The sequence below is a fragment of the Merops nubicus genome, unplaced genomic scaffold, assembly GCF_000691845.1.
Source record: "Merops nubicus isolate BGI_N331 unplaced genomic scaffold, ASM69184v1 scaffold30298, whole genome shotgun sequence".
NCBI lineage: Eukaryota > Metazoa > Chordata > Aves > Coraciiformes > Meropidae > Merops > Merops nubicus.
The window spans coordinates 1-13,931 of NW_008626867.1; the positions used below are offsets into that span (position 1 = coordinate 1).

The 13,931-nt window shown below is 40.7% G+C and overlaps 1 protein-coding gene across 1 annotated transcript; it reads right to left on the reverse strand.

The window, feature by feature from the left end:
• Window positions 1-17: 17 nt before the first annotated feature.
• Window positions 18-11,612, reverse strand: LOC103778559 (leucine-, glutamate- and lysine-rich protein 1-like; the record flags this gene model as incomplete). The annotated part of the gene is made up of 7 exons (XM_008946151.1): window positions 11,510-11,612; window positions 9,557-9,638; window positions 7,316-7,519; window positions 5,689-5,782; window positions 2,484-2,636; window positions 1,344-1,637; window positions 18-118 (listed from the first exon to the last, which is right to left on the reverse strand). Coding segments are annotated over exons 1-7 (1,031 nt in total), but the record flags the coding sequence as incomplete, so codon positions are not given.
• Between the last annotated feature and the right edge of the window lie 2,319 nt (window positions 11,613-13,931).

Below are 13,931 nucleotides of genomic sequence, written 5' to 3' on the forward strand. Positions count from 1 at the left end.
GGAGGTATCTGCTCAGCTTTTTCAGTTCCAGCAACTCCTCCCTGGCTCGGGTCAAAGCCGCTGTCAGCTCGCAGCGCTCCTCGCGCTCTCTGCACACCGCTTCCTGGAGGAGAAAGTTCTGCAAACAGAAACAGACGCTGCCTTTACACCAGGGCCCCGGGGAGCCCACAGACCCTTCAGGACTTCCCCGTATCTCAGGTTCTCTGAAAGGCGCCCAAAGGACACACAGCAGTGTTGACACACCCCTGATCCTCTCAGGAGACACCAGGACGCCTGAGGGAAGCGATCAGAAGTTGCCTCTGCTCTTCTTCATTTCCTTCACTTGTTTCCAAGTGGGGCAAACTAAAAACATAAGCAGAGCTGGTGGAATCTCACGGTCAAAGATAACAGTGTGGTCCTCGCTCTGCTGCAGTTCCTGACCACTACTTGAAGCGGGCTTGTCTTTCCAAGAGCCTCTTCTATCTGTACGGGACGCAATGACTGCCAACATCATTCTAATTTCTCTAACACAGTGTTTCTGAACCTTTTTCAAGGAATAAATAAATATCAGTCCAAGCCCTAATTCATGTTGAAGAGTTTAATTTCCACTGTTTACCTATTTCATTACCGCCACTTAATTACTTTGGACATTCCAGTCTAATCTTATCTACAGTCCCTGACTTTCACATTTCTCATGGAGCAGTACAACTTGCTCTCCTCCCTTTCCATTATATTCCAAATATTCAGCAAATGCCTGTGGTAAGAACATCTATCAGTCACATTTGTCTTCACATTTGACTAATTCTTTCTGTTATTTCGGTGTTACTAGAAATTGGGTTTTACTGGCAGGAGGTGGGACACAACCCCCTCCCACATTAAATCTCAACCTCTGCCCCAGAAGAAGCCACTCAGGACAGGACTGTGTCCACCCTCATTCCTTTGGCTGGTACAATGGCTTTTCTTACAAATGGTTTCCAAAATGCATAAGATTAGTGGGAGGACTGCTCCTGTCTGGTTCAAAGAATGTCTTCAACTTCAAAACCATGAAGAATATTTTCTCATTTAATTGTGTTTATGTAGTGTGATGTGAGACAAGAGACAAAGAAATAAATGTCTTGCAGAACCTTAAAAATATTCTTTAAAAAAAAAAGCAACAGTTTAAGTGCTTGCTGGATTAAAAATATAGCACATGTTGTGATAGATCGTATTTATGAAATCATGATGGGCATGTTTTATAAATCTTTTCATTTCAGTGGTTCTTAAACCAGTACAAAATCAGGTGTGAAACAGAGATGCCTTGAATGATTCCAGAAATCACATGTGTAAGCAAAAATAGCAAGGCATTTTCTTGGTCATGTTCTTACCTCCTCTTGAGCTTCATTCAAATTGTGAATCAGCTGTGTCCTCTCCTGGGTTAATTTTTCCAGTTCATCTGACCTGTGTTTTATTTCTTCCCTCATATCAGCGAGAAATGATTCATTTTTGTTCTTTTCCAGAGTCAGCTGAAATTCAAGTTCAGAAATCTGTCTTTTAAGGCTCTGAATTTCCTTTCTTTCATCTTTCTCTGCAAGTTTGGTCTGGGCTTCTTGGAGCTTCTTTTCAAGAGTTTCTGTCTCCATCCTTAAGCTGTTGGTGGCACTGGATATTAATCCTGGTATCTGCATTAGATTAGAAAAAATTGCATTAATCTACATTCAGTGGCTATCGTTAGATCTGTAGAATTAATTATCAGACAAATGTTGACTTCAGGAAAAAAAAATACAAATGCAAACATACATGCCCTCAGAGACATAAAAAAAGCTTTGCATTTACATAATATCCTCAAAGGATATCAGAGAGTTGTAAATGAATCAAAACTCACTAAGAACAGAGAGAGTACTCGGTGCACCCAAGATCAAAAAAAGAGGTAAAAAATGGGAAATCTTAACTTCTTTACTGCAAGCTAGTATCTCGTCAGGGGTTTAAAATCATAGTCAAATCTTTGTAAAGTGAACTAAGCCAAACTGGTATTTCCAGCTCCCCAAAACACTGTGCAATGTAATGAATTTTAAATAACAATATAATTTCATCGTATGAATTTTATTTTTCAAGAATTCTAAAGAAATGCGTCAAATCTCCTGAAAACTAAGGCTATGGGTAAATCCTTCAATTTCTATATAAAATTCCAAAACCTGTAGGTCTGGGTAGCTGGGAAATGCCAACTGTGTGTGATGTACAGAGTAGAAAGCAGTTAACTGGCCACGGGACCTTGACCCCATCGGTGTTGAAATAATTTGGGAAGGCAGACACCATTGTGGGTGGTTTTGTGACAACTTGTCATAGTCTGAAACAGTCCAAAGCTTTTAAAAAATAATGATGTAAGTTTAAAAATAATTAGCAACTACAATCTGTGGACATATATGAACTGTGGGTAGAGAATACGTGAGAAAAGGAAACTTCCACATCATTTAACTTTAACTAGAATAGTTAAATGCCACAAAATCTTTCTCTTGAGTGTTACACACCATCTTCTGGAGCTCTTCATATTCTTGCTGACATTTTGTGATTAGTTCTTTCTGTTTTTGTCTCTCAGTGTCTAGTTCCACTTTAACTTCTTCTTTGACTTTAAGGATTGCTTTGATGTGTTGTGCTTCAGCTTTAGCCAGCTCTGTCTCTACCTATGGAACAAAGTAGTTTTCGATCATAGAGTTGTTCTGGTTGGAAGAGACCTTTCAGATCACTGAGTCCAACTGTTCCCTAGCACAGCCAGGTCCCCACTGACCCATGTCCCTCAGCACCATATCTCCACGGCTTGGAAACCCCTCCAGGGGTGGGGACTCCACCACTTTGCTATTGAGGAAGAAATTTTTCTCATGTCCAACCTGACCCTCCCCTGGTGGAACTTTAGGCCATTTTCTAATGATACACAGCAACTCTTCTTACTATAGTTTTCACATCCCACACTGTCCTACTTATCAACTGGCAGGTTACCTCCTCTGGAGGTAAAACTCAGCTTTTTATTATTTTCCAATGCAACAAAACTATATATTTCACAATAAATGGCATCTGCTGTACTAGAAATAGCCTATTAACTTGATATTAAAGTATAAAGATGTTAACTCTTTCTTATAAAATCATTTTTTATTCATGCTCTGCCACTCAGCCTTGTTATGGAATAAAAACTCAACATAATGAGGTCCCTTCCAACTCAGAGGCATTCTATGATTCTATATAAAACGTTTGCAACTCTGGACAAAAAATCATGGAGCAATTAAAGTAAAAAAATTGCAAATTCTGGGTAAAATATCCCAGTCTTTAAGGCACCTCACATATTTAATATTTTCAATCCAAATTTGAAAATTCAGCCATAGTTTCTTGAAAAGAAAAGCCTGGATTCTGGAGGAAATACTGAAGGGCTGTAGTTTGAAAAATGTTTTCCCTAAACCACTATGCTAATATTGTATTTCTGCAGGCTGAATTCAAATCGACTTAACTGCAGTATGCTGGAAGAATATGAAAGGCACATCATTAAACATGCACAACACTAGCCTAATTACTTAAAATTATTAAAAGCAGAAAAGCCTAGAATGAGCTTAATTACAACTATCTAATTTCACACACTAATTAGGAGCAAGTCTGACAAATCCCCCTGACACTTTGGGGGGGGAAAAAGACAAACTGGAAATATTCCCAGTTTATTTTTAAAATCAGAATATACCCAATTCTGGGCATGGAACAGGCATGAATCCCCTACTAAGGGTTAGCTTGAAACTGGTATATTTGTAAAATCCTCAAAGTAGGCTATTATTATTATTAATATTATTATTATTGATATATCTTCTACATTATTAGATATGGGAGTTGGGATTCTCATAGTAGAAAAACAAATTATTAAGTCTATTACAGAAGCAGATCCCATGTTGGAGGCTACTGGATTACAAAGACTAAAAAACTAAAGGCAGTATAAAAAACTGAGCTGTTTTTGAAGATTAGAAAAGTATTTTTCACATTTAACACCTGAAGCCAATAAAGCCGATAACCAGAGCAGGAAATAAAATGGCAGCTGATCTTCAAAGAAAGCATAATCACTACTAATTGCTTTAAACCCATTCACATGCCTCTCATTAATTAATATATTTTTAAAATCCATAAATCAAAACCTCTTGTAAAAGAGATTTTTTTTTTTTTTTCCATTTGTTCCATTAAAACCATTTAAGGTTTATCTTTTAAACAGAAAACAGGAACACTTTACACTTATGCCATGGCACACTGACCCAAGAAAGAGACAACTCTGTCACTTGGTCACATTGCTGATGCTTTTTGATGAGAACATTTTTGGAGCACTTGCCATTCAGTGCATTTTACTGGCCATGAGACCAAAGCTGTAATTGCTCTCTCTAGCAGCAGCCTTTATCTTGTTTTAATGTCAGGCTGAACAACACACTGTGATTATCCAGACAGTGTGACCTCATTCTAAAATTATATCCTGCCACAGAGAGGTTAAGGAAGGTTTAAAAGAAATGTAACTGATCTTAATTGCTAGGAGTTCAAAATTTCCCTAAGACTAAATAAAGCGTTCAGACACTTATCACATACTGAACCAAAAAAGACAAAGACTGTAATTTTAGTCACCAATTATCTAAGGCTTAAATCAGAAAAGTCAACGTTATTGTTCAACACTGTCTTCAATTTTTCCTTCACAGGGTTCTCTTCTTTCTTACCCCCCCCGTATACCCCCCCAATTCTTCTATTCAGATTGGGGGTTTTTTGATGCTTATGCGAAAAACCTGCAGGATAAAACAAAGTTCACATGCTCACAATTTTTTTATGATAAACAGCTTTCCAAATCCAACTGGAAGAGACAGCTGGACTCTCCAATCCCAGTTAAGAGTCTCCAGCTCAGAACTTCACAGCAGCTGGAAAGCTGCCCAGCAGAAACAGACATGGGGGTGTTGGTTGACAGCTGGCTGGAGATGAGCCAGTGTTTGCCCAGGTGGCCAAGGCTGCCACCAGCATCCTGGCTTGTGTCAGCACTACTGTGGCCAGAAGGACCACGCCAGGGATTGTCCCCCTGGACTTAACACTGGTGAGGCTCTACCTCGAATCCTGGGGTCACTTTTGAGCCTCTCACTCCAAGGACCTTGAGGGACTGGAGTGTGGCCAGAGAAGGGCAACAAAGCTGGGGAAGGGTCTAGAGCCCAAGTGTGGTGAGGAGCAGCTGAGGGACCTGGGGGTGCTGAGCCTGGAGCAAAGCAGGCTCAGGGGAGACCTTCTGGCTCTCCACAGCTCCCTGACAGGAGGCTGGAGCCAGGTGCGGGTTGGGCTCTTCTCCCAGGGAACAAGAGACAGGACAAGAGGAAACAGCCTCAAGTTGCACGAGGGGAGGTTTTGGTTGGAGCTGAGGAACTATTTCTTCCCCTTGAGGGTTGTCCAGGGCTGTGCCAGGCTGCCCAGGGCAGTGGTGGAGTCCCCATCCCTGGAGGGGTTTCCAAGCTGTGGAGATGTGGTGCTCTAAACACTCATACCAAACACATTTTGCATTCACTCCCAGCCTATGTGGAGATATATCCTACTAAAACCTCTGCTGCTAAGATTACTTTTGACATGTGGGCACTTGAGGAGATGGGGTTCTGCCTCACTGTACTCACTCATGACAGCTAGCTACAACTGAAAAAAAAAAATCAAGAAACAAAGAAATCCAAAAGGTGCCACGTGCACATCCACCATTACCCTCTCCTTCCAGTTTTCTTCATTCTGCATCTTTTGCCTTAATGTCTCCTGCAGCTGCTCTGTACTTTTCTGATGTGAAATCAGCATCAACTCCCTAGAAAGCACAAAGACTCAGATGTAAGTAGGTGCTCTGCCCAGGTCCGTGCTTTACCATTTTCCTGCAACGAAACCCTCTGTGGCACAGGCTTGTCTTTTCCTTTTTGTTTAGTATTCTGTGCAGCCAGCCCCGGAACCCTGCCTGGAGCCCGGAGGCACAGCGCTAATCACTACTTAGCATTTGCATAATGCCGTCACCTGCTCTATGAATTTTATGTTTTAAAGGAAATATTACAGTTGCTCTTTCTTCCACACACACCCCTATTTAAACCTCAAATATTTTTCATAGTTCTCAAGTCAAATTTTGAAGAACACTGAAAAGCTGTTACAATATTCAAGAGAGGAACTGGTGTATATAATGAACTCAGAATATTGCTATCATTAATTAAAAAACTGTACTAGGTTTTGAATTAAAACCACCGAGTGCTTTCTATCGTTAGAGTTACTGCTTGTTATGTGGGGCTTGTAGAGCAGGAGCCCTGGAGAGTTTAAATTCTTGTAATGTAGATTATTAGCAAGGTACCAACTGGAGTAACTCACATATCTAGGGTTTAAGTAGAAGGGAAATAGTCTTAAATTAACATGCAATATCTTTTCATGCAGGGAATGAAGTACAGAGAATATTCAAAGCCTTTAAATATGAAAATAGTTTAATGCCTCTTGGTGTACATCACTCAGAAAATGCTTATCTGCTCCAACAGCCACTTTTCTGAAGGCATTTTTTCATTTGCACACAAATCAAACAAATAACGACTGCCATGTCTTAAGTAGGAGACAGCACTTTCTATTTTGCCAGTGATTGTTGGGAATAAACCTGGATATGCAGATTACACTCAAAGCAAGATTTAAAGGAGTGGATTTAGGTTGGTAAGTCTGAAAGGAAGGCATGCAAACCAGACACCATTCTGGGGAAGACAGCCCTCAGCAGCTCAGGGCTTTATGTTCTGCTCCCGAAAAATAATTAGAGGGAAATGGAAACCTCATTGGTATCTGACAACCTTCAAAGTAAGACTAGCCTGGCGGGTTGTCCATGCGCTTCACCAAATCCTAGAGCACATCCAATAACCTGTCACTTTGAAATATTTACAGCACTGTTACGGTTTTCAAGTTGCTAATAACACAAGTTACAGGAATTTAAACTCTCCAGGGCTCTCGCTCTAAAAGCCTCACATAACAAACAGCAGCACAAAGCAAGGACTCTCTTCTCACCTCTTTTGGTTTATAGGCTTTTTGCCTTTTTTTTTTCCTTTTTCATTCTAGTTTTGTTAATACTGTTAAGAATTTTTTAAAAATCCATCCTGTGAATTCCAAAAATTCATGATATGAGCTCAGGACTGCCATGGCTTTTAGAGTCTGACCCTAAAAGGAGGAGATGAGAGAGGGCAGCAGCAGGGCAGGACTGTCCCAAGAACACAGGCAAGGCAGAGACTTCAAAACACAGAGCTGGGAACAGCAGGTCTCTCCCAGTGTGCCCGGTGCCAAAGCCACGCCCCTCATCCTGGTGAGCCCGTGGTGCCTCCACTCCCATTACCTTTCGTGTTTCAACATCACCACCTCTTCCTCTGATTGTGTAAGAAGAGCTTTAAGTGCTTCCAGCTCGCTTTCTGATCGACTGTTTTTTCTTTTCAGATCTTCTTCTTTCCTCTCTTTCTCAGCCAGCTCTTCCTGTAAATGTTTGCATACTTGCTGGCAGTTTTGAAGAGATTCCTCCTTCTCCTTCAGCTCTTTCACAAGTCTACAGATGAAATCAAAAAGTGTCATATTTACTATATTCTTATTTACAGACAAACTAAATAGACAGAAATTGTACCATGAAAATAAAATACTAGACGAACTCCTTATGTATTCTTCATGAAGATGAATCTTGTGCCTTGAACACAAAAATACTGTATAAATAAACACAAAAGGACTGTAAGAAAAACAGCATAAAAATCATAAAATAGACAAATAATTTGTGCCTAGAAAATATTAGACAAACCCGTGTTTCTTTAAATAGTTAAATCTAGTGACTCGAACACATAAGTATTGTGTGAATACACCCAAAATGATTGTATGAAATCCGCATTAAAATAATAACATTTTTGCTCTCACTGCTCCCAAATGCATGCTATGAAATAGTTTCAGCATTTATCTCGACTCAGAAATTCCATTTTCGTATTTCATTTTTTTCAGCTCATTTTGACAGACATCAAGTTCTGTTGATTTCACCCTAAGATAACATTTTAAGAAGTGTATTGTCCAAGGAAACAATTGCCTTGACTCATGCAGTAACCTGAACATCATTTAATGATGTCTCGTCTAACTTGCATTTTCTATTTCAGCTGAAAAGCAAAGGCCAACAAAAAGTCCTTTCCGTCCTAGCTAACATTTTTAAGCAGTTTGAAGTGACGCTCCCAGTGTAATCTCAGCCTAACCCAGGATCACAAGTTTAATGTTGCAAACAGGAACATGAGATATCGCAATGCTGATGGAAGTTTCAAGATATGAATGAAAATGAAGAAATAGTAATTTAGTAGGTAAGAGGGCTGGAAATTTTGCAGGCTCCTTGTCATTGTGTCATCATTTCACCAATTAATAACCATGGTTAAGCTTCATATTTACATTTAAACAGACACAGAATACGTTACTTTATTAAATTTTACCCACATTACATTGAGATTTTAATATTACATTTGGAAACCCTTCACTGTTTGTTTAACTGTGTTCATGAAATCCTTTTTTTTCGGACTCAAAACTTGTATTATCATTAAAATACTTTGTTGCTAAGCATTCCAAATATTTGCAACTTTGTTACGATCAAACACGTTGAATATAGGAACCAAAACCTTAAAGTACACATCACACAAGACTGAATCCTGGTTTAAATTCCAGGCAAACACACAAAATGACTGATGACAGCTGGTCTCAGGACTGGCACTAGTAGTTTGTTACTCTTGAGCTTAATATTTGAATTAGGAAATTTTATTTTCAGTAGTGAGTTTTCAAGTGTTACAAAATGATGTATAAAGTGCTGTTGTTCCTGAATGATCAGAACTAACCCAGGAGAATGGGGTGTAATGGCACAATGATGCTGAAGAAGAGGAGCACCTTTTTTCTTATTTCCTCAGGTTTTGACTAATTTCTGCTCCCCCCTTAATCTGCGGGCAACAGCAGCTGAAGCAGAGCAGTTTTGGGGTGGGCTGGAGATGGAGCGAGCCGAGTTTCTCCCTCTGAGCACTCTCCTTTCAGTCACTGTGCTTCAGTGAGTTCTGACACGTATTTGATGACATTCTGGTTTTGGTGACATTCTATTTTTGCTCTCTTAATTTAGAGTTTGCATATTCCTACTTCAAGCCACAGGCACAAGACAGTACAATGACAAACCACAACAGCGTGCTGGTGTGTGGGGAAAAGTCACAAATTTACATTTGGGGGGTGAATAAAAAAAGAAATCCTAGTCACTGATTCGATACTAAAGTTTCTGACTAGTTTCTTTGCTACCTCCCCTCCATCCCAAAGGGAAAAAATGAAGCACTGCTTTCCACGTGCATTTTTAGGTTATGTGGATTTCACAAGAAGTATCCTGCACTTGGATGTGAAATAAAGTGTAGGATTGAGCTGACTGAACCCTTCTCTTTGCTGTACCACTAAACCCAGCTGGAGGAATGAAATCCAGCTTCCAGACCTGCTCAGCCAGGGGGTCAGAAACACAGATCATTTCATAGGAAGAGAAAATATTTTCTCTGTTGGTCATAGATTTCTCAAATGATCATGACAAGCAGCACTCTCTTACATTAACAGCTTTTTGTAGTGGTCCATCTCGCCCGTCATTTTCTGCAGCTTCATTTTAGCTGTCTCTACTTGATTTGTTAAATCTGAAAACAAAAACATGGGTTTCAGGCCTATATTTATAATAAGATAATTCACTTTCATACATACTGTATTTTATTTGCATCTCAGACGCGTAGCTCTGCAGTCCCACCTCAAACAGGCAAAGCAGCACATCACAGCACCACCTCTGAGCAAAATGATTTGTAATAGTTGAATTGATTTTTCACTGCTTACAAACCAAATCAGCCAGCTGTTTCTATTTTCTTAAGAATAACAAATGAATCTTATTGAGAAGCTTGGAATGCTGCTGCACCGCTGTACGCTTCAGAACAGCCTTCCAGTTTCTATTCCCACAGTAGCAGAGACTGGATTTAGAGCAAGAAGCTGTTTTTTGTTTGTTTGGCCTTGTTTTATCTTACCAGGAAACATCAAATTCATCTAAATGTAAATACAGAATGCTTTAAATCATACTGTTTGTACATAATGCTGAGAGCTAAAGCATTCAGGAAGGCAGACCCGAAAATAACCTGCTAATGCTACTTGATAGAAAACATTGGCACTGACTTCATGGTACTCTGTATTTTGTCTCAGAGGCTGGAAGCTAAATGTTTTCTTTCAGAACACACCACCCATCACTTTCAATCAGCCACTGCCTGTTTTCCAGTATATATCCCAGTTCTTTTCATCTGTACCATTTTGTCTCAAAGAACACAGTAACAAATAATTCAAACTTCCTAAACAGTTATATATCAAAGAAATCTCACCTAGTTTTAACTATTTTAATTTATAATATTATCCTTGGGTTTATAAATCCTAAGCATAGTCGTAACTTCACAATTCAAAGCCCTGTAAACCGATATAACAGCACACACCTTAATCTGATTCTCATCCTATTGATCATATCTAAATATGCTCATGAACAAGGAGACCTGCCTTTCGAGAAAACCTAAGAATGACCTGAAATCAAAGTTGCCTCTACAAAAACTACCACCCCTGTCCTGGGCTCCTTTTTGCAGCTGTTCACAGACATTGCCACATCCCCAATTGTTCACCACTGAAACAGCTTCCATGCTCATTCACATCAGAGTCTACGAGTTTACGAGCAAATAGAAGGGTCTAAGTGGATAGTCAAGAAAAAAAAACAAAGCCTTTTAACAAAGGAGAATGGTGCACAGAGCTTATTCCAAGTCCTGGCATCAGGGGACATTCCCAGCTCTCCGTGGCTGCACCCCTGTCCTGGTGTACTGGGTGCTGACTACATCTCAAATAATATTTAGTAAATAAACTGGTACCCTACATTTAACCCTATTTAACCCTACTACTCCTGTGATACCAAGTCCTCAGGTGCTTTGGTTTGACTGTGCTCTTCAGATCGATGTTAGGTGCCCTGAAGCTCTTCCACAGAGCCACTGTCAACAGTGCCCAAAGTCTGATGGTAGTGCACAACCACAATAAATGGTGAGGGCAGCTTAACTACTTGTCAAAACCACTGGGAACCAGTGGTTTCTAACCCTCCAGTAATTTTTCACTGTTTCAGTGTTGTGCCTGGAAAGCCAACCGCATTTCCCCTCAGTTCCCTGGGAAAGAGCCACTGAGTGTCCATGCTTACTGTTGAACAGAGATAAATCATTGACAGCTTACAACTATTTAAAACCCGTGTTTGTGTGACAGCCTTCTTGCCAAAACTTCTTCTCTTCTTCTTTTCTGGTCAGAGAGGGTTTTAAAGCCCTCTCTGACCAACTCCCACTGTAATCAAAGCCATGCATTCACTATGTTATCTAAGTCCTGTTATATGCCTCCAAACCCTCACACAACGGACACCAGACTGAGCTGCAACATTTGCTGCATCTTTGCCTTCTCCAGGAATGGGAAGTGGCCAAGTCAACAGAGTTCAGATAAGACCACCCCCAGTTACTTTCATTTACTTTAGTTTCTTCAACTGGGTATTCTTCAGCGATGTATTGTTCTGTATGCTTCTCCAAAGCCAAGGAATTCAACTTTAATTTCCTGACCTTCATGGTCCATACGGTCTAGTGGTTAGGAAGATGTTGGGATGAAGGTTGGACTTGATGATCCTAGAGGTCTTTTCCAACCACAGTGATTCTATGATTCACCCTGACATTGCTGTGTGAAGTAAAAGGCTCTGAACGCCTACAGGAAAAGGAGAAACTTCGGCTTCACACACCAGGCAGATGTTAGACAGAACATGTGCCAGCAATGTAACACTGACAAAAGCAAGTTCTCCTGCAATGCGACTGCTTTGTTAAAACAGTTTAAGATCAAATTGCTGTAGACCGACACCACAAAAAAGGGAGGGAGAGAGAGTGCCCTTTGCATGGGGATGGCTGCTACAGAGTTTTCCACAAATGTATCTTTCTGATTTTTTTTTTTTCTTTTTATAAAGAAGATGTCTGGTAATTATTATCTACTGTGGTCTTCTTTCCTCTTCCTAGATGTGGGAGTATGGACACAAGTTCTAGAATAAAGGCAAAGGAGAGGGATAATGCTTACTTTGGTTCTAGTGCTCTGGGTGGTCTCTTCCAGCACTGTTTCTTTTCCTCTGTTTTGAGAAGTTTTCATAATGACTGAGCATTGGACAGGAGTTTTTCATGAGGGAGTAGATGGATTCAATTATATGGCTGGTTTCTGCTAGTCCCTTCTAGTGAGAGTTCCCACAAAGTCAAAGGGAGCTGGTAAGCAGGAAGTCTGAGGGATCAGACCCATGCCCATAGAGACTGAATAATACAGATTTCAATCAAGTGTGAAAAACGTTTTTTAAAAAGAGGAAACTAATAAGGAGAATGGTGATACAAATGGAAATTTATGCTGAGAACTTGCTGAATAAAGGAAGATATATTTAAATGTTTATGTAAAAATGTTCTCCAGTAATGAAAACAAAGCTTCTTGCAAAATATGCAAAACCTACAAAAAAAGGATTCACCCTCAGTAATACTGATACTCATTCTGAAGCTCTAAGAAGTACCATTTTTTAAACAATCTCCAGTTCAAATCCATCTCGGAGGCATTCATGTTTGATTGTACTTATCTGGGTGATGCACAGTGGATCTTACCACGGTCATAAAGCTGACAGCAACCTTTCAGGCAGCACATGCGACCAGCCCTGTCTCCAAAATGGGAGAACGGGGGGTAAGGGCAGCGGCTGCCTCCCCTACACCTCCGAGTTTCAGCAGCATCATACTCTCCACAATGTGAGACTCTGTTGTGGTAAGGACAGAGCACAGAACATGTACAAAGACAAGATGTGAAGAACCAAAGAAAAAGAACCAACGCTGGGGATGCTTTCCTTGGATGGTGATCCATCCTTACTTGGATGGATTCCCACAGACACAGCCCATAGTGTCTGCAAAACACTGGGCAGGGAATCCGCCCAGAACTGCGGTTCAGGGATTCAGGCACCCAGCCTGCATCCTCCCCAGCTGCCTGGCCAACAACCTGGTGCTGAACAAAGGCTCCAGCTCCTACTTTGTAAACAGCACCAACTGGTCAAGTTCCCACTGAAAGAGCCCCAAAGCTGTGAACTATATTCACACTGGGTAAGCAGTCACTCTGGAAGTCATCAGCTTTGCATTTAACTCATAACTGATTCAAAATTTATTGGTTCAGAAGCACACATGACAGAAAAATCCAAGATACTTCCTTAAAATTTTGGTCTCACCTAAATAAAAGCTCAGTATTCTATACATGTGAAATACATACAAGATTATACATATTCTTTGTATATAAGAATCACAGAATGGTTTGAATTAGAAGGAATCTTTCAAGGTCATTTAGTGCAACCCCCCTGCAGGGAACAGGGACATCTGCAACTAGAGCAGGTTGCTCAGAGCCCCGGCCAACCTCACCTGGAATGGGGAAGTGACCACCTCTCTGGGCAACCCGGACCAGGGGCTCACCTGCCTCAGTGTCAACACTTTCTTTCTTCTATCTATTCTAAATCTACCAGGTGTTAAGAACTTCTAGAGAGGTTGATATGCACAGCTCAGACTCTGCCACTAGAGACAAGAAGCCCCTCTTCCTTACTCAAGACCCTTTGGCCCCAGGAGCACCAGCTCAGCTACCAGTGGACAGAAACTCAACAGCACAGCTGTACTTAGGTCAACGCCAGTCATGGTACAAATCTGTTCTGTGTCACTAATGTCTCTGGTCCAAAATGAGTGTGCCTACCTAAGAACAAATGCACATCTACAAAGTTTATCTGCTTCCAATTTCAGAAATGAGAGTCCATTCCCCACCACCCAGCTGAGGACAGCAAACGAGTGGCTTGATTCTCCCAGCATTACCACACTACAGCACACAGAACAGCCCAGGCAGAAAGC